Raw genomic sequence first — 20,612 nt, forward strand, 5'->3', positions numbered from 1 at the left:
GTGGCCAGCATGAGGAACCAGAGCAGCGCACGGAAATGCCGTTTACCTTCCCGCCAGAGCAGTACCTATTTACAGTGGTGCCTCGCAAGATGAAATTAATCCGTTCCGTGAGGCTCTTCGTATAGTGGTTTTTTTGTCTTGCGAAGCAAGCCCATTGACAGCTTAGCGGATTAGCGCTATTAGCGGTTTAGCGGCTTTTAGCGATCAGCTGTTAAGCGGCTTATCAGCGGATCAGCTGATAAGCGGCTTAGCGGCTTAGGAAAAGGGGGGAAAGGGGGGGAAACCCGCAGGAACTCGCAAGACATTTTCGTCTTGCGAAGCAAGCCCATAGGGAAATTCGTTTTGTGAAGCGCCTCCAAAACGGAAAACCCTTTCATCTAGCGGGTTTTCCATCTTGCGAGGCGTTCGTCTTGTGGGGCAGCACTGTATCTACTCGCACTTTGATGTGCTTTCGAACTGCTATTTCAACCAGTGGCTTCTTTCTTTCTTTCTTTCTTTCTTTCTTTCTTTCTTTCTTTCTTTCTTTCCTTCCTTCCTTCCTTCCTTCCTTCCTTCCCTCCCTCCCTCCCTCCCTCCCTCTTCTGTTGCCCTCTTGTGTCTCTGCCTCCCAAAGGCTTGCACAGCTGTTTGTTGCAGCAACCCTGGCTATAAGTTCTGCGGTGAATGGTGCCTCTAGGGCTGATAAAAGCTGCTTCTCCATTCTCTGAGGGGCAGTGTGAGGAGGCATCTGTCTTTGTGGCGCCCGCAGGGGGGGTGGGCTCAGAGACCAGGGGAAGAAGCTGCAGCTGCCTACAAGACTCCCAAGGAGAGGCGAGAGGAGGCTGAGGGAACCCTCCACAAGGGAGGGTGTTTGAAAAAGGGTGAGACGCTGCCAGCTCTGCAGGCAAGGGGTGACATAACTGAGCTTCTGAGCCCCACAGGGGTGCCACGAAAAGAATGCAGCTGGCCAAGTGAGCCATAGACTTGAAAAGGTTTAAAACCTCTGCTCTAACCACTACACCACAGGGGCTCTCACTGGATCTTCTCACTGGGAAGCTCTTGTGCTCATGCGCAGTTGGTTAGAGCATGGTGCTAATAACACTAAGGTCATAAGGTTTGGTCCATAAGGGACAGCTGCAATTTCCTGCATTGTAGGGTCTTGGACTAGGTCCCTTCCAACTCTTATGATCCCATGTGCTTCACACAGGCAGCCGGCCAATCAGTGTGACAACAGAATTCTAGACTTGATAAGTCTTCAGTCTGATCTTCAGTTAGGTCTATTTTTATATTCGTTTGATGAGTGGATTTTTCCCATCCCTTCTTTTTATGGAGGGAACAGCGCACCTGTTGCTTTTCTACCTGTCATGCAGCTGTTGTGTCTGTCATGCAGCTGTCATGCAGCTGTGGGGAGAGCAACCCATAGCTGGAGGGTATGATTGCTGTATCTCAATAGAAAGATTCCTGCATTGCATTCCTGCATTGCAAGGAACTAGATGACCCTCGTGGTCTCTTCCAACTCTACAAATCTATCTTTCATCTATCTATCTAAGCATCTGCTTTCCATGCAATTCCCTGGTTCATTGCTCTGTGTGAAATCCTGGAGAGCCACTACCAACCAGTGCAGGGAACACTGGGTTAGACGTTCCAGGAAATTATTTGGGAAATAGGGGTGTGCCCCATCCTTCTTGGTGATTTCCAGCTCTCTTCTAGCTCATCAAATATTAGACAATCTGTGACGATGGGGAGAGGAGGAGGGGGGAAGCAGCCTTCTAAACTATGGCTCCGATGACGCCAAGGCGGTTTTTTCCTCCAAGCCCCGAAGCTGTGGGCCCTTCCCAGCACCCGGGCTGGGTTGACTACAACCCCCAACATCCCTCGCGGGGAGCTTGTCCCGCTCGGGGCGCTACCTGCTCGCCTCCCCCAAAGCCGTCTTCGGCAGCCAGGCAGCCAGTCGGTGGGAGTTTAGCGCAGCCAAGCGACCGACTGGAGCCACTTCGGACAAGCGGAGAGCGGTGAGAGCGGCTGCCTCTGGCTTCAGCCTCCGCGCCGGGCAACTTTGGTCTCCTCTTCGCAAGAGCCTCCAAAGCGGGAAGGGGAAGCGCCTTGGAGAGGGGGAAAGAGAGGGAAGAAGAAGAAGAAGAAGAAGAAGAAGAAGAAGAAGAAGAAGAAGAAGAAGAAGAAGAAGAAGAAGAAGAAACAAGGGAGGGAGGGAGGGAAGGAAGGAAGGAAGGAAGGAAGGAAGGAAGGAAGGAAGGGAGTGGAGAAAAGAAGGAGAAGCAAAGTGACCGAAGGGAGATGAGGCAGATCTGGAGGCTGGGATCCCGAGTCTGCTTCCCTCCGTGGCGATCTGGAGATCTGGCTTCCCCGCTTGTTCCTTCCTAGCAGACGCAAGCCATGGAGCCAGAAGGGATCGCCCGGATGGGCTGCGGCGATCCGCCCGGGATGGAGTGGCTCTCGCGACTCCCCTGCTAAGCCCTGGGGCGCGTCGTCGGGTTGGGTGGAAGGCGCGAGGAGGACGACGAGAGCGGCCAGCGGAAGGTCTCCCTTTCGAGGCGGGGATCCGAAGCCTCCGCCGACGGGAGGCGGCGGCTGCCCGTCGGTGTTCTCCCCGCCCTGGCTGATGTGGACTTTAGGAGCCCGCAAGGCGCCCGGAGCGACTGGCGAGCCGTCCGAGTTGTATGGCTGGCGGAAGGCGAGGGGCTGGGAGAGGAGCGCCTAGCGTCGCAGGAGGAGGAGGAGGCGGCGGCTGAGGTGCCAAGCCAGCGGGGGAGAAGGGGGCTTCTCCTTGCGCGCAGGGCACCGGGCTCTTCTCCCGTGATGTGGAGACTGAGCGTGTGGTGGCTCCTGAGCAGGGTGTGCCTTTTGCTGCTGCCGCCCTGCGCCCTGGTGCTGGCCAGGGTGCCCGTTTCCTCCTGCCACCCGCAGCCCTGCCAAATCCTCAAGCGGATCGGGCACACGGTGAGGATCGGCGCGGCGCACCTGCAGCCCTGGGCTGCCACTTCCCCCGCCGGCGCGGACGCCTGGGGACCAGGACCGCACCATGGCATTGCGCTCCGAAGAGAAGGAGGGCGAGAGGCGGCAGCCGGACCCCAAGCCGAGCCGCAGGCGCCTAGGGCGGCCGAGTGGAAGGGGCCCGGAGGGTCTCCAGGGAGGTGGCGAGCGGGAACCGGCTTGAGGAGCAGGGCACACATGGGCAACGGGAGTGGCGACGAGGATCTCCCTCCGCTACTGCCCCGGGAGGCGCTGCTGTCGGCGGTGGAGACTCTCAACCGTGTCAAGGGGCTTCTGCCTTACAACCTGTCCCTGGAGGTCGTGATGGCCATCGAAGCGGGGCTGGGCGATCTACCTCTCTTCCCCTTCTCCTCGCCCAGCGCCTCGTGGAGCAACGACCCGGTCTCCTTCCTGCAAAGCATCTGCCACACCGTCGTGGTGCAAGGGGTCTCGGCCATCCTCGCCTTCCCGCAGAGCAGAAGCGAGATGCTGGAGATGGACTTCGTCGCCACCGCGCTGCACATCCCTGTAATCAGCATCGTGCTCAACGAGTTCCCTAGAAAGAGCCTGGTAGGTGCGGGTAGAGGGTTTGTGGGGTGGGGGGCGTTGGGGTGGGGTGGGGAGAGAGAAAGGGATGCCTAGGGTCTCGCCTCTGTGAGCGTACCGGGGAAAGTGATGAAGGGGAGGGGAGGAGGGGAAATGGCCCGGAGCCACTATACATATTTAAGAGCTTCCGAAAGGGGAAGGGGGGCGGTTCCAATGGAGAATGTGAGTTCAGGCAAGTTCTGCTTCAGTTTGCGAATTTCAGCACAACAGACGGTTTGATATTTCAGCACCATGGACAGCGCACCTGGTAACTACAGTACAGTACTGCTTTATGCAGAGACGGTCCCAACACTTCCGCGTTCAAAAAAATAACAACACTACAACAAAACCGCCTTTCATCAAAGAGCGCTCACTTGCGCGTGAGCGTTTGCTATTCTGGGTTTCTTGTCTTCCTTCTCCGTTTTCTTCCCACTGAGAGAGTAGCTCCACTTGGCAAAGGCGCTTGGGATCAGGCCGGCAGATGTTCCCCACCTGGTTCCACCTTTTTGTAATTCATGCTAAATGAACTTTTAATTCACTCATAAGCTTCTGCCTAGAGACTTTGCTTGTTCTCAGAGATGAATCCAGATGGATACCCACCAAATCTAAGCACCCAGGCGCAGAGAGAGATCCGTTTTGTTTTAACTTTACCCTGAACATCTGTGCGTTATAGAGAGAGACTTGTGTGGTTTTAAAGCTCATGAAGCTGTTAAACAACTCGACGTTCTCAGTGGTGACTACTCCACTTCTTTCAGATCATTTAATGCTTGAGTAGATGCATTCTTCAATCTCATTCTTATTCTCTCTCATTCTTGCAAACATATGCATGCTGCAGATAAATACACACATTTATTCCTGAATAACACCCACACACACATACACAAAAACCCAGAGATGGGTGAGATGAACAGTCATATTTGAGATGCTAAACTACTATTTGTTTATTTATATACACTTTTCAACATTCAAGGCACTACATAAGTCTAACTCAGCTAAGCAACTTCAAGGCATCTTTTTATCCCACCCCACCCACCCCCCGCCAGCCTCCCTCTCTTTCTCCCATCCCTTGATTTATGTAACATCATGATGGATGAAGTTTTCTGGAAAACTCAAAGTTCTGCCACATTCTGTTCTTGCATTTATATCTCACCTTTCCTCTGAGGAGCTCAGTGGCAAACACACTTAACCACCTCCTCATTTTATCCTCACAACACCCCTATGAGGTAGGTTAGGTTGAGAGGCACTGACTGACCAAAGGTTAACCTATGAGCTTCATGGCTGAGTGGGGATTTGATCACTGGTCTCCCAGGTCCTAGGCCACTAAGCCAGGCCTTTGGATTTTTTGGCATTTTGGCTGGCATTGCCCAATCATGGATTTTGGAGAAATTCCCATGTTACTTTGCTTCCTATTTAAGATCAAAGGTCAGGGATGTGACTCATCTGTCTTAAGTCCATGGAAAGGTGATGAATGTTGGCACCATCTTCTTTCACTCTATGACAACTTACATTTTCCTCTTCATTTAGCTCACTGCAGGTAATAGTCTTGCATCTAAAAAGGCAATTCAGAGAGTGATGAAGCTGTTGTGGGTTTTTCTTCTTCTATCTAGATGGAGAACCAAGGCATACAGACACCATACCAATATAATATAATATAATATAATATAATATAATATAATATAATATAATATAATATAATATATCAGTGTTTCCCAACCTTGGGCCTCCAGCTGTTTTTGGACTACAACTCCCATCATCCCTAGCTAGCAAGACCAGTGGTCAGGGATGATGGGAATTGTAGTTCAAAAACAGCTGGAGGCCCAAGGTTGGGAAACACTGTAATATATAATAATCTTTATTGTGGTCCAACACAATATGGATTCAGAATAAAATACAGATTCATACAGATGACCCCCCAGGGAAGGGAGACCGAAGCGTTATTTGTTTAGTCATGGGTATGTTGATCTTTGATTTGTATGACTACTGAAAGAAACTTTGCCATGGCCACTGTGATACCACTGGACTTGTTGTCCAAAAGATATTTGATATAGTAGGCTTCAGATTGACCTGGCCAATTTGCCAACAGTGGTTTAATCAATAGTTCCCTAGCTTGATCATATTGTCCACTATGCAATAAAATATGCCTCATGCAGTCGACGTCCTGAGAGCATACACAGATATTTTGATAAGGGATACCTCTCCATCTGCCATTTAACACTTCTGATGGGAATACATTTATTCTGGCTTTGGTGAAAAGACGCTGATATGTTGCCATACCAATACAACCCTCTATGTATCTACTCAGGCATACTCCCAGTCAAGTGTGTATAGTATTATAGCCTGAGAAAGCAATCCTATACTTATTTACTTGGGAAGTGAGCCCCATTTAACTCAGTCAGACATACTTGCAAAGTAAACATGTATGGAATTTGGATGCAGGTAATTAAAATGGCCTGGGGCAGTGTGTGTGTGTGTGTGTGTGTGTGTGTGTGAGAGAGAGAGAGAGAGAGAGAGAGAGAGAGAGTGTGTTTCCACTATGGTTTAGGAGTGTGAGACCTCTGTAACCCACTCTCTGCAATTGTAAGACCTCTGCAAGCTCTCTTCCCACGTGATGTTCGCCGTCTTTACCATTTTTGAAATGCCATCAATTGTTTTAACTTTGACTTCAGCATGACAAAGCTATAGCCCAAGATTCAGCTGCTGGGTGGTTCTCAACAAAGGCATTTTAAAGGAGGGACAGTGCACTTAAGCAATTTGTACTATTGATGAGATTACAGCTTGAGTTCCAGGAAATGGAATGGAGTCCACTGGTACTCATGCATTGTAGCTTGCAGTTCCTCCCCTTCTATTTGCAGTCCCAGGTAGAGGTATCATAATCTTTACCAGGTTGCTATACCTTCTAGGCTTTAATGTCTCTACAAGATGGGTTGCATTCAGCTTGATAGGTTATAAGTTGTGAAAGCCTGCTGCTACCTGTATAAACATCTCATCAATACATTACTGATAAATGAATGTTTTCAAACTGAACTAAGGGACAGATAGAGATAGGATGTTACTTGGCAGGTGGAAGGTAAAATGGAAGGTGTTCTTTGAGTAAGACTGATTAGGTGCATTTCCCCTCTAAGTCACGTTGGGTATTGACCCAGGATGTGTGGAGGGGCTTTTCTTGCAGAGTGGGGGAGAGACCTCTGGCCCTCCAGATGTGGCTGAACTACAGCCCCCATACTCCATAAGCACTGGCTATGTTGGCTCAGGCTGATGAGAGTTGGAGTCCATTACCTGGACAGATGTGCACTCACGCATGCTGCAGAGTCTGAATTAGTTACCTGGAACCCTTGGCTCTGCCGTTTAATTGATGCAGTGTTTCTTATTTGCTCCTGCTCTCTGCTTGTGACACATTGTGGTCCATCTCATGTCAAATTGTTTTGAAATAGACCCAGAGGGGAAGCAGTTCCCACTTGTCAGAAGTCTGCCATTTTGTGATGCTTAGCTGATGGTCTTGGGCCAGCTCTGGTCTCGAGTTCCACATGAGGCCCAGGATAACGCAAACATGTAATACCATTGACCGTATTTAACACAGCACCTGTTAGAAGCTATACCTGTAGAAGTCAGTTCCTGGGTTTTGTCTCTTTGTCAATTGCTATTCAGTGGAACCCAGAATGGGACTGTACAGACTAGGGAAAGCTTAATTCTCAGTTGTGTCCACTGAGATATTATGGACAAAGTTAGTGAGCTTCAATTCTTGGACACAGCTAATGTGGTAAAAACTGCCCCCATGTCTTTTTGAAAGAAATGAATTTATATTGTATTCATTTAATTGTAGCACTGCTGTTTTCTGTATATTTCCACCATGTGTCAGAAATAACATGATGAGACTGTGCCACTTTTGACAGCTGCTGTAAGTGATCAATTTTTTTTTATGCCACCTCCCCGTAAAACATTCCCTGCGTGCATATGAGGGAATGGACTGTGCTAAATTTCATCCTCTCTCTACTGTGCCAGCATTCTAAAACATGGGACCTTTGACTCACCAGATGTTTCTGGACTACAGTTCCCATCATCCCTGGCAATTGGCCTTGCTGACTGGAGCTAATGGGAGTTGGAGTCCAACAACATCTGGAGGGCCATGAATTTCCCATCCTTACTTTATGCAAGCAATTATCTGGATTCCCCATTGGCAGCTGCACCACTGAAAAATGTCTATTTATTTGGTATATTTACTTCTTGCTTTTCAGCCATCAGGTCATTAACATAGTTTAAGATGCAATTTTAACTTCTTTCACTGCACCCTTGCCACCCAAGCCATCTTTTCCTCCTGTGTAGCCCATTAGAAAAACACCACACCATTACCCTCTTAGCTCCAAAGGATGATGTCCTAACATTGTTGCTTTTCTCCAGAATTGTCAACACACTTTAGCTGACTCCTTGCAGTTCTTGTCTTCCAGGACTACAGAGCAACTTAATACCCCAGAAGACGAGTCAGTGGTACTGCTATGAACTTATATGAACTTATAAAGCTATTAAAATAGGCCTGCAGTTGTTGAATAATAAAAGTTATTGTGCTGTAAGGATATTTCTACTCCTAATTGTGCATTTATAACCTAGAAAAATGCATTCACATTCATAAAGTACAGCATAATTTGCATTGAAATTGTCCACACTGCTTCTCTCACAAGGCTAGTGCTTAATTTGCTCCCTCTTGAGTCTTCCAGGTCACCCCTCTATTTGCTACCTTATGTCCTTATATCATCCAGGGGCAGAGCATCACTTGACATTTGCTCTGCACTGTACCCTTCCTATCTTGAATCAAGCAGTCAGGTTGCTTGTTAATGGACACAGAAGTGGACTCTGAAAAAAGAGTTGCGACCTTCCTCTGCAAATGGGGTGATTTGAGGACATAAGCCACACTGCTGAGTTAGGCTGGGGAGCAAGAACAGAACCATAATATAAGGGACTGCCTTACAGAGTTGTGCTAATGAGACGTTTCACTGAGCACTGCCTACCCTGACTTGCTACAGCTATCTACAGCAGGTTTCCCAATGTTTTGGCTGCAGGACCACATTCCTTTCTGAGCAACCTTTAGAAGACCACATTTCAGTGGTGGTCAAGGCCAGAGGCAAAAGTGGGAGGGGCAAAGTAGGGTAGTTTCTACACCTACTCAAACATCCATCTGCACCAGCCATCTAGATAAGCAAAAGGCATGGTCAGAGTTCAAGGACACATTACACTCAGGGTGCTCATGAGGGTCACTGAGGGTCACTGAGGGTCAAGGAGACTGGTCAACCACAGGGCAGGCACACACATGGCAGGCACAGGACACAATTAGCTCTTCATTAACAGAAAACAATAACACTATGGTTCACCTTACTCTAGCTGAGAGGTTGCTGAAACTGGCCACTACAGTGGTACCTCGGGTTACAAACACCTCAGGTTACAAACACTTCGGGTTACAGACTCCGCTAACCCGGAAGTAGCACCTCGGGTTAATAACTTTACCTCAGGATGAGAACAGAAATCATGTGCTGGCTGCATGGCAGCAGCGGGAGACTCCGTTAGCTAAAGTGGCACCTCAGGTTAAGAACGGCTTCAGGTTAAGAACGGACCTCCAGAACGAATTAAGTTCATAACCAGAGGTACCACTGTAGTTCCACCCTTCTTCCTCTAGTCTTTCTGTTTGGATCCCTCCCAAGAAGACAAAGGTTGCATCTAGTGCCGAGCTCCTTCTCTGGGCCTGTCTGGCCTGTTCCTCAGCAATGTGCAGGACTCTGCTTGATCAGGGTCTCAGAGGGGGAGGCAAGTCAGCAGGACCGGGACTGTCCTGCTGGTGGGTAGCGGGGCCACTCTCTGACTCCTCTCTATCTGAGTCTGCACTCAGACTGTGACTCTCAGCCTCTCACCCTGTTCTGGAAGACCCTCCTCCTGACCCCTCTTAATTGCTCACACCTCCTGTTTCTAGCACCTCCCAGCTTGTCCCTTCTGCTGAATGCTCTTCAGTGTCCCACTACTAGGATCCATCAGTCATCTTCTGTGCTGTCCCTGGGGGGCTTGTGGGTGGGTGGCTCCCCCCACTCTTCCTCATCCTGCCAGTTCCTGACACTGAGGGGCATGGCCTGGGGAGAGTTTCAAGGACCAGATGGAGAGACTTGGAAGGCCATATTTGGCCCACAATCCTGAGGTTCTCCACCTCTGCTTGATAGTGTTAAAAGGATATATTTCCAAGCTGTGCTATCTGAGCTGCTTTTCAATTATACATGCCAGGGAATAAGCCTAGGAATGGGGTCCCCCATGATGCTTGACTGCAGATCCTATCATCTCTGACTATTGGCCATGTTGGCTGGAGCTGATAGGAGTTTGGAATCCAGCAGATTTGAAGGTTAGTCACCTGTGACTTAAGTTGATGCTTAACAAGGATGACCCTCATCACCTCGGTTGTTTGTGCTCTCCATTGAGCCATTACCACAGGCAGTTAATCTCTATGCTGATGATGCATTATTTGTCAAACATCCTGATTTTTTTTTTTTTGAAATGTCTTGAGTTTGATTGATGAATTTAGCAAGCTGTTGAGGTATGAAATTAATTTAACAAAATCAGGAAGGGTGGAATTCAATGTTAACAAAACATATGATAAAGTGCCCAGAAAAAAATTCCCCTATAAGCTATTTTGGGTGTGTGAATGTATAAAGATATAAAATAGATAGATGATAGATAGATGATAGTTGATAGATGATAGATAGATAGATAGATAGATAGATAGATAGATAGATAGATGATAGATAGATAGATGTAGATAAAAACTGGCTAAATATAATCATGATAATTTAAGGACAGAGGTCAAGAAAGGATTAGAGTGATGATCTCAAATAAAAACTCCATGCTTGGAGAAGTTAGCAACAGTTAAGAAGATTATACTCCTCCATTTCTAATTCTTTTCTGAAATCTCCCACTCCATATACTTATTTATTTATTTCAACATTTTGTATTCTGCTTAGCGACAGTCATCACTGAGCAGTGTACAAGGGACCCAATACAATAAGACTGAAAATGAGCTAAAACCTACAAAATCAGAATTCAATTCAAAAACCTGCTATAATAGAAAAAAAGCCTTCAGTAAGAGCTAGAAGTTCAACAGGGGGAGTTGGCCTATCTGACCTCAGCTGGAAGGAAGTTCCACAAAACTGGGCTCACAATACAGCATGGCTTCTGAAGGATATGAGTTGTGCATCTGAGTCATTAACAATGACTTCCTTGAAGACCTCGGAGTTGCAAGGGATCAGGCAGTCCTTGAGCTATCCTGGTCCCAAGTCATCACAGGCCTTGTAAATTATTCCAAGTGTTTTGAACCTGACCTAGTAGCATATAGGCAGTCAACACAAGGTTTTAAGCACCAGAATTTAGTGCTGGTGACACTCTGTCCCCATCAACTGTCCAGATGGGGATGTGTCTGCAGAAGCTTGTAAAATCTAGTTGGAACATTGCATTGTTCTTCACCTCTCCAGCCAATATGAGGCTTACAAATTAGCTTGGCCAGGGGTGGAGATGAGTGGGGAGAGAGAGACTGTCAATAGAAATAACAAAAATGTTGAATCAGGTCACTGCATTATATTAAAAGGCAAGCAGATCAGCACAGATAAACAGCATCTCCTAACAATTCAGCCTCAGCAAGTGGTATTTCCAAAGCTGTGTACACACTAACCTGTTAAATAGCACAAAATGTAGCCCCCCCCCCAAATCCAGAATTGTTCATGCTTGTCCTCAACATGCTGTTTTCAATCTAGATTAATTATAGATCCTGCCATTCACAAGGATAGGTGTGGTTACTTGTAAAGCTTTTGAAAACCCTCTCTGGGATTAGATTATCTGTAACTTTTCCTCCCTACACATGCCCCAGGTGAATGAAGAAGTAGCGCTTGCGATTTTGGTACATCATCACTGGGCATGTATGAATACAACCCCCATTGCCAGGTCTGCCTGCATCTGTTTTCAAAAGGGCATACTGTGGAGCAATGCAGATTCACTTTGCAATGAGCTTTATTTTTGGAATAAACCAGTTTCTCAGTAAGTGCTTTGCAGGGACGAAATATAAGCAATTGATCTAGATTGTGTGTGGGCTACGTAGAAAAAAACAAATACTCTGTCTCCATTGATTCTGGAATAAAATGGGTGTGCAGCCAAAATCTCTGCAGTTAACTGGTGAGGATTACATTTCAATTAATGATGCATCACCCCACCTCTTCCAGGAACTTATTCACAAACTTCTCAGCTGCTGCAGGCCTTGCTCTTACGTGCTCTGGATGATGGGATGATAAGCAGAGCCCAAGTGACAATATCAGACCCTCCAAGTATCCCTATTTTCCAGGGGAAGTCCTGGATTTAAAGAAGCCATCTTGGTTTCTGATTTGATCCTGGAATGTCCTACTTTTCCTTAAGATGTCCCTATATTCATCAGAGAAATGTTGGAGGGTATGGAGTTATGTGACCCACAAGCCAAGGAGATAAGTAACTATAAAACCTTTAGAAGACATCTGAAGACAGCCCTGTATGGGGAAGTTTCTTAATGTTTAATGTCCTAAAATGTTTTTATATGTGTTGGAAGCTCCCCAGAGTGGCTGAGGCAACCCAGTCAGATGGGTGGGGTATAAATAACAAAATTGTTGTTGTTGTTGAATACGTAAAGGTAAAGGGACCCCTGACAGTTAGGTCCAGTCGCAGATGACTCCGAGGTTGTGCGCTCGTCTCGCTCTATAGGCCAAGGAGCCGGCATTTGTCCACATACAGCTTCCGGGTCATGTGGCCAGCATGACTAAGCCACTTCTGGAGAACCAGAGCAGCGCACGGAAACGCCGTTTACCTTCCTGCCAGGGTGGTACCTATTTATTTACTTGCACTTGAAGTGCTTTTGAACTGCTTGGTTGGCAGGAGCTGGGACCGAGCAACAGGAGCTCACTCCGTCATGGGGACTCAAACCTCTGACAAGCCCTAGGCTCTGTGGTTTAGACCACAGCACCACCCACGTCCCACCCAGTCAGATGGGTGGGATATAAATAACAAAATTGTTGTTGTTGTTGTTGTTGAATAAGACGTCCCTATTTTCATTGGAGAAATGTTGAAAGGTATGCAATATCAATAGGCTAGAATTGCATGTATGTGGGAAGCACTTCCCATACAGTGCAGGTACAAGTCCTGAAATGCTTCCTGCATTAGTGTAGTCTAGTCTTTCTCCAGCCTTTCAGATTTAGGAGGGACTACAATTCCCATCAGCCCCAGCCGGCATGGCCAAGGGGTGGAGATGATGGGAGTTGTAGTCCAGCATCATCTGAAGGGTGCCAGGTTCAGGGAGGCTGAACCAGCCAGGAGAAAGGATGCAAAGGGCAGCGCTGTGACTTTTGCATCTCAGGCCCACTCACCAGCTCTCTGACAGCATGCTGATTTGAGCTGACATCCAGGGAGCAGACCTTTCTTCCTTTGAGGCTGGCAGCTCCTGACAAGAACTTAGTAAGGTTGCTTGAAGGTGACAGCAGTGAAAGTTATCTTTGAAATATAATCACAGAGAGAGAAAATGTAGATCCAGGGCTATGTGGAGCAGTAATGTATAGCTGTTACAAGTTTTGCAGTGGGGTGGGGTATTCCATGGAAACGAGCTGAGAGCATTTCTATTAAATTGGCTTCCTTGTGCTATGGGGTGCCTGGAGCAGAGCAGAGGTGTCAATTGAACAAGGACTGGTGTGCTTGACAACTGGTTCGAATATCTCCCTGAGAAATATATAGGACACAGGAAGGGGAAAGAGGCATATATCACAACATTTCCATAGCTGTAGTCGCACAAATTACCCCAGCGCTGTGAGTCACAGTTAGAAGAAATGTATGTGGTTGCAGGACTGCAGCCTGAGAGGAAGATTCCTTTTCTACCAAGCTACACAAACAGCAGACTCTTTAGGTGTAGCTGCTGTTGAGTGTGTTGGTTTCTGCTCTCTTCACTGTGCAGCGAAGTGCTTGTCATGAGACAGGTGTTTACATTCCACAGTCTGTGCTGTTGGAGTTTCTCACGGAAAGGAGACTGGATGTGACGTACACTGGTTTCCTGTTTTTCACTGTTCACACAGTTTTTCTCTCCGTGCTTCAGAGGAGAGAGGATGCTTTCTCTGCTCCGGCAGAGGCAAGATGTTTCTCTGTAATCTACCAGCTTTGAAGTGTAAATAAAGTAATATAGAGTATGTGGCACGTACTCCTCATCATTCCGCTGTGCTTGGGACACTGCAATTTCAACATTCCGTGTTATGGGCCCAGAACAACGCAGTCAAAGTGACAGATGGACTTCGGAGTGCCGGCAAAGAATGCAAAGGAAAGCAGAGGGACGGATCGGACGATATCTCTGCGCGTCAGGATGATTGATGAGAGGTATGTTGCTCATGCTCCGGGCAGCCTGCCAGCTCCTATTTAATGGCTTTATGGCTGGACTCTGAACTTTTATGGCCATTTTGCCGGGCACAGGCAAAGGCTCAAAGGAACAAGCTCCTATGCTGGGGGAAACCGAAAGTAACTTTTAAAAGTGCTTTTGGAATAAAGCAGCTGCAGAAAACAGTGACGCAGCTTGATTTAAGGCAGCAGAGAGAAAGCACTTTTGAACTTGCCTTCGGAATGAGGCTTGAAGCAGCACAGACACAGCTTGTATAAAGCAGCTTGATTTAATGCAGCAGAGATGATGCAGAAGGCTAATGCCAGAGTCATGATGGCTAGCTGCAGAAGGCTGGCTGATGCAAATGGGGAATCTGATGCCAATCAGCCACATGCTCATCTCAGAGTAGCTTGTGATACTGCCATGATTCAGAAAAAAGCAGACCGCCAGGGTGATAGCTGCATGGGTAAGGGGGAGTCTTCACAGACGTCATCCCAGAGTGCAGTGGAACCACCAGATGGGGCCAAAGCTTTGAAGGCAATGAAATGCTACTCGTGTGGACGTCTAGGCCATATGAAGAGGGAATGCAGATATCCCAGGGCCAAGACAGAGCAGCGCAGCGGAAGCTCATCGCGTGGAAGAGGCCAGAGCAAAGGCAAAGGTCCAGTGTCCAGGACAACGCAGCACAAGGCAATGGTCTCATGCTTCACTCCAAAGGTTGCAAAGGTCCAGAAGACGTCTAGATCTTTCTTCGTTGTTGATTCGGCTGCAACGCACCACATGTGCAACGATAAGCGACTGTTCGTGTCTTTTACACCGCAGGAAGGTGCAATTCACCAGGCGGATGACCACACAATCCCCAGTAAAGGCTACGGAACTGTTGTTCTTCACAGTTTGGACTTATCGATACAGGATGTGCTTTACGTACCAGATGCCAAACATAATCTGCTCAGCGTTGGACAGCTGAATGAGCGGAAAATTGACGTTTCCTTTAAGAACAAAAGGTGCATCATCACAAAGAAAAATGATTATGTATTGCATGCTGAATATGTTGATCGTTTGTATGTTTTATATTTTGATGATGATGTGCAGGATGACACTTGTTGCATTGCAGGTACTAACAAAAGTTTGCATGCAGAATGTATTCATGATTTTCTCCGAAAATTTGGTCATTTGAATTTTGAGGCAGTATCTAAAATGCCTGCCTTGGTTGAAGGTATGACTATTAAACCCTGCAGGTACCACATGAAGTGCAAGGCATGCGCAGCAAACAAGGTGAAAATGGCTGCGAAAGGTAAGGTGTCTAGTAGGCAAGCTACAGAACCATACCAGGTTGTTCATGCTGATTTGGTTGGACCACTAGCGCCTTCTTTGGGTGGAAACAGGTACTTCATGGTTCTCATTGATGCATTTTCCAGGTATGTTTATGTGTATAATCGCAAGCAGAAATCAGAGGCTTTTCCAAGGTTCAAGGAATTCTGTGCTTGGTTGGAAAATGTGCATGGTAAGAAGATAAAAATTCTTTTCACTGATCGCGGGGGGGAATTCACTTCTCAGCAGTTTGAAGCTTTTCTGTCTGAGAAAGGAATTCAACACGATTTGTCTAGTCCTCGCTTGCCATGGCAGAATGGACTTTGCGAGAGGGCAAGTCAAACATTGCTTCAAGGGTTAAAAACCTTGCTGCATGATGCCAATCTTCCAGAGAGTTATTGGGCCGAATCTCTCTCGTGTTTTGTTTACAGTTATAATCGCAGGTTATCTTCAGCGATTGGTTGTACCCCCTATGAGAAGATGTTTGGCAAGAAACCATACATCAAACACATGAAAATTTTTGGTTCTGACATGTGGGTTCACTCACCACAAAGTTCCAAGTTAGACAAGCGTGGTTTGCATGGTATCTTTCTAGGTTATCAGAAAGGTTCTTACAGAATAATGATGACTGACTCTAAGACAATTAAGCTCACAAGAAGTGTTGAGTACAATGCCAAGTGGGGGGAGAATGTGGGAATATTCCAATGTTATCCTGATGACAGTGATGAGACTGAGGATAGTCAAAAGCAGCCACAGCAACCCACACCCACTGATGAAGGTTCTGATTCTGAGTCTGAAACTGAATCGGGTGATTCAGAGGATTTCAAGAGTGCGAAAGCCTCTATGCGACCCTCTGAAAGCTCTGATCAAGAATTGGAGGAACCATTGTTCACAATAGGTCACTTTTCTCCTAAGAAGGAAGAGGAGAGTGTTGAAGACTTAATGCTAATTCGCAGGTCACAAAGAGCCACAAAAGGCAGACCTCCAAAGAGATTTGCTGATGAGTTTGCCAAGATAGCAGTAACAGCTGTTAAAAGCTCCAAGAAGGTATTTGAACCTTCAAGTTTCCAAGAAATCCAGGATTTGGATTCAAAGGAAGCTGAGCCATGGTTAAATGCAATGAAGGCTGAGCTTGATTCCTTGGAAAGGAACAAAACATGGGACCTTGTTCCAGTAGTTCCAGGAATGAAACTGCTTGGAAGCAAATGGGTCTTCAAAGCGAAGACTGATCAAAATGGCAAGATAGTCAGACACAAAGCCAGATTGGTAGCCAGAGGTTTTGCACAGGTACCAGGTGAAGACTATCACGAGACCTACTCACCCACAGTGAGGTATGAGAGCATTAGGCTTATGCTCAAGCTAGCTGCAGAGGAGAATCTACACATTAGTCACCACGATGTAAATACAGCTTTTCTGTACGGATCTCTAGGTGAATCACTTTATATGCTTCCACCTGATGGCGTACAGGTAAAACAGGGATTTGTTTGTGCTCTGAAAAAGTCCCTTTATGGTCTCAAACAAAGTGCACGGTGTTGGCACACAAAACTCACTGAAGTATTGTTTTCTCTAGGTTTTCAGCAAGGGAAAGCTGATCCATGTGTATTTGTCAAAGAGGAGGGGCAAAAGAAATTGTATTGCTTGTTTTATGTTGATGATCTTTTATTCTTTTGGGATGATGTCACAATGTACAATAACGCCCTAGCTCAACTGAAAAAGCACTTTGACATGAAAGATCTTGGTGAGGTAAACAACTACCTATCTCTTGAAATAGAGAGAGATCAAGATGGTAACATTCTAGTACATCAGTCACAGAAAATTGCTGATGTGTTAAGCAAACTAAACCTGATGGATGCTAACCCTGTAGACACACCGATGACAACAGGTTATCAGGTAGATGACACTGAAGAAGCATTTTCTGACACTACACTGTACAGAAGTGTGCTAGGCAAGCTAAACTTCATTGCCAGATGTTCAAGACCTGACATTGCTGTTAGCTGTAATTTGCTAAGCAGACAAGTCAACAATCCTACTGTTAAGGATTGGAAAGCTCTGAAACGCATAGCGCGGTATTTGAAAGGCACTATGCATTACAGACTGAGATTTAACAATCAGAAGTCTGGTGGTCTTGAGATATTTGCAGATGCAAGTTTTGGAAGTGACACTGCAGACAGGAAAAGTACGTCTGGAGTTTGCTATATGTACAATCAGGGTCTATTTGATTGGTCATGCAAGAAGCAAACAACAGTTAGCTTAAGTACTTGTGAAGCTGAACTGAATGCACTGTCTTATTCACTCAAAGATTGTGAATGGTTGTTACAATTGTGCAAAGACATGAAAATTCCTGTCAAATGTCCAATCCAGGTTTACCAGGACAACAAAGCATGTTTGGCTTTGCTGAATTCTGAAGGTTGTAAGCAAAGCACGAAGCACTTGCAATTGAAGGTGCAACATGCTAGGGAACGTATTCAGAAGGGACTCGTATAGGTGTCCTATATGCCAGGTAATGAAATTCCTGCTGATGTATTGTCCAAGATTGTATCAAGGGATCAACACTGTACCTATGTGCAGAAGTTGGGTTTGTACTGATATTGTACGAACACGCTGCCCAGTGATGTTCACAGAAAGGGGGAGGATGTTGGTTTCTGCTCTCTTCACTGTGCAGCGAAGTGCTTGTCACGAGACAGGTGTTTACATTCCACAGTCTGTGCTGTTGGAGTTTCTCACGGGAAAGGAGATTGGATGTGACGTACACTGGTTTCCTGTTTTTCACTGTTCACACAGTTTTTCTCTCCGTGCTTCAGAGGAGAGAGGATGCTTTCTCTGCTCCGGCAGAGGCAAGATGTTTCTCTGTAATCTACCAGCTTTGAAGTGTAAATAAAGTAATATAGAGTATGTGGCACGTACTCCTCATCATTCCGCTGTGCTTAAAGGTAAAGGTAAAGGTACCCCTGCCCGTACGGGCCAGTCTTGACAGACTCTGGGGTTGTGCTCCCATCTCACTCAAGAGGCCAGGGGCCAGCGCTGTCTGGAGACACTTCCGGGTCACGTGGCCAGCGTGACAAAGCTGCATCTGGCGAGCCAGAGCCGCACACGGAAACGCCGTTTACCTTCCCGCTGGTAAGCGGTCCCTATTTATCTACTTGCATCCGGAGGTGCTTTCGAACTGCTAGGTTGGCAGGCGCTGGGACCGAGCAGCGGGAGCGCACCCCGCCGCAGGGATTCGAACCGCCGACCTTTCGATCGGCAAGTCCTAGGCGCTGAAACTTTAACCCACAGCGCCACCTGCGTCCTCCGCTGTGCTTGGGACACTGCAATTTCAACAGAGTGTGCCAACTCAGAATGCAGATGAGGATCTGAAGGCATTAATCAATGCTCACTTGTGTAAATGAAACCCTCTGGACATGCAAAAAGATTCTAGGCTAGGTTTCTGTCCACTGTGGCAGTTCTGCAGGTAAAGTGTGGCTGGGTGTCTTGTTTGTTTGTTTTTGACATGGTATAGCCCTGATTCAGTCCGTCCTTCCCCCAGCTTCAGTCTTTAATGGTAAAGTCCAGAATCAAGGCATCAGAAGATTCCACTGGTCATGTAGCTCAGCTCTTACTAACCGCTATGCTTTTAAAATGGATAAAAATTTGTACATCTGTGTGTGAGTTTCAGAGCACAGGATGGGGGTCGTCAGATGTGATGATGTTATTTATTACTAGTTAGTATCAGCTTGTCTTGCAGCTTGATCCATAACACAGTTTTCATAAGTACCGCCAATTTTAATGGAATGTATAGCTAGAAGTCAAGCCCTCTGCTTAACCTGTGCAACAGACCATAGTACAGGAAGTAACTCCAAGCTCTCAGAGGTGCCTTAATAGGGTCCCCATTTATTTGCACTAGAGTTGGGAGCTAGACTTGCTTCTGTAGCAAAGCATCAAGTAACCATTGTGTGTGTGTGTGTGTGTGTGTGTGTGTGTGTGTGTGTGTGTGCCAGGAATAGTGGTGGGGCATGTTAGTATTATTCATTCTCCCATTGCTGTTGGATCTTGTGATCCACACTGTTTACATTCCATTCCTCTGGAAGTGTGAGAATGGAAACTGAGACACAGCACTTCCATTCTCTGTGCTTTTGTATTTCTGCTTTTTGTTCTGTCTCCCAGACAGATAGGATGTCTGTGTGAGATGCTCCTCGCACTCTTGTTATTTTCTTTATTATGATTTGTTTTGATTCGGTTTAATTTGACGTATAGCAATAAAATTAGTGATGCTACATACTTCCGCAGCCAAGCTTTCATTTACCCTGCTGTTTTGTGTGCTCATATGAGCAGATATGAGTCGCTGAGATACAGGACTGCTGCCGAATGCTTCATGAGTGTCCTGTTACCGGAGGCTGAGGCCTCATAGGTCCCTGTGTACACTTCCTCTTTAACATATACTGAAGATAGCATCATGGTGTCCAGGAGCCACTGAATTCATCTAACCCCCCTTTAAAGCCAAAAATATCTTAATTTTGCTTTTCAAAGCAACTCCATAGTTATGGACCTCTTACAGACAAACTGTTTATAGAGCATTCGTCCTGATTTGTTTTCAGGGAGACTAGATGATTCTAACTATCTGCTGGACATTCATTCTGATTTGTTTGCTAGAAGGTCAGATGAAATTGCATCCGGCAAATGTTACCTCACACTTTCCAGTGCATTTTTCCATTGCTTTCCTGGTTGCAAGAAGCCCAGGAGTTAGGAGTTGGGGGAAGCATGTTTGTTGTGCAAGAGCTCCAAATCAGCTGTTATTGAGCACGCTGGATTTGCCAGTATATGATGGAATCCCATCTGAAAATAGCAACAGTTTGGAAGTGCCTTTTCATGATGTGGAGTTTTGTGAGCAATGTCTGCTGAATCTCAGGCTCAAAAAGAAGCAAGAGCAAGACTTTCTGCTTTTTAAAAACAGACCTTCGGAACCATGGTGCTAGGGGAGACTGGGTTGGTTTTGTTGTTGTGACTTCAACTTTTTCTATGACAATGATTTCCCAATTTAAATCACCTTCCTCTGAACTGCTGTTGGTCCCATGGATAAAAACATCAAGATACACTTGAGAGTGCTGTACATTCTCCTCTGCAGGGCAAGCAGCAGCTTCAAAAGGGAGTTGGCAACTTAAAGAGAGATAATTTTTTGATTATCTCTGCAGCCATCATTTCATTTATTTATTTCATAAAATGTATATATCACTAGACTGTAGAAAAATCCTCTAACCACCTTCACATAGTTCACAAAAAGAATAAAAAAGATAAGTAAAAACAGTTAAAAGCAGCTATTTAAAACATTTGAAAATTAATTAAAATCAATGATAAGCGGCATACCGATTAAAACACATGC

The 20,612-nt window shown here is 46.3% G+C and overlaps 1 protein-coding gene across 1 annotated transcript in view; it reads left to right on the top strand.

The window, feature by feature from the left end:
• The first annotated feature begins 824 nt into the window (after nt 1-824).
• Nucleotides 825-20,612, top strand: part of GRIN3A (glutamate ionotropic receptor NMDA type subunit 3A) — a 114,297-nt gene continuing 94,509 nt past the window's right edge. The window contains 3 exon segments of the mRNA XM_079959191.1: nt 825-2,979; nt 2,981-3,115; nt 3,118-3,540. Of these exon segments, the coding sequence (XP_079815317.1) occupies nt 2,797-2,979; nt 2,981-3,115; nt 3,118-3,540 (741 nt within the window). The 5' untranslated portion in view covers nt 825-2,796.

Source organism: Podarcis cretensis (genome assembly GCF_951804945.1).
Source record: "Podarcis cretensis genome assembly, chromosome: 17".
Taxonomy (NCBI): Eukaryota; Metazoa; Chordata; class Lepidosauria; order Squamata; family Lacertidae; genus Podarcis; species Podarcis cretensis.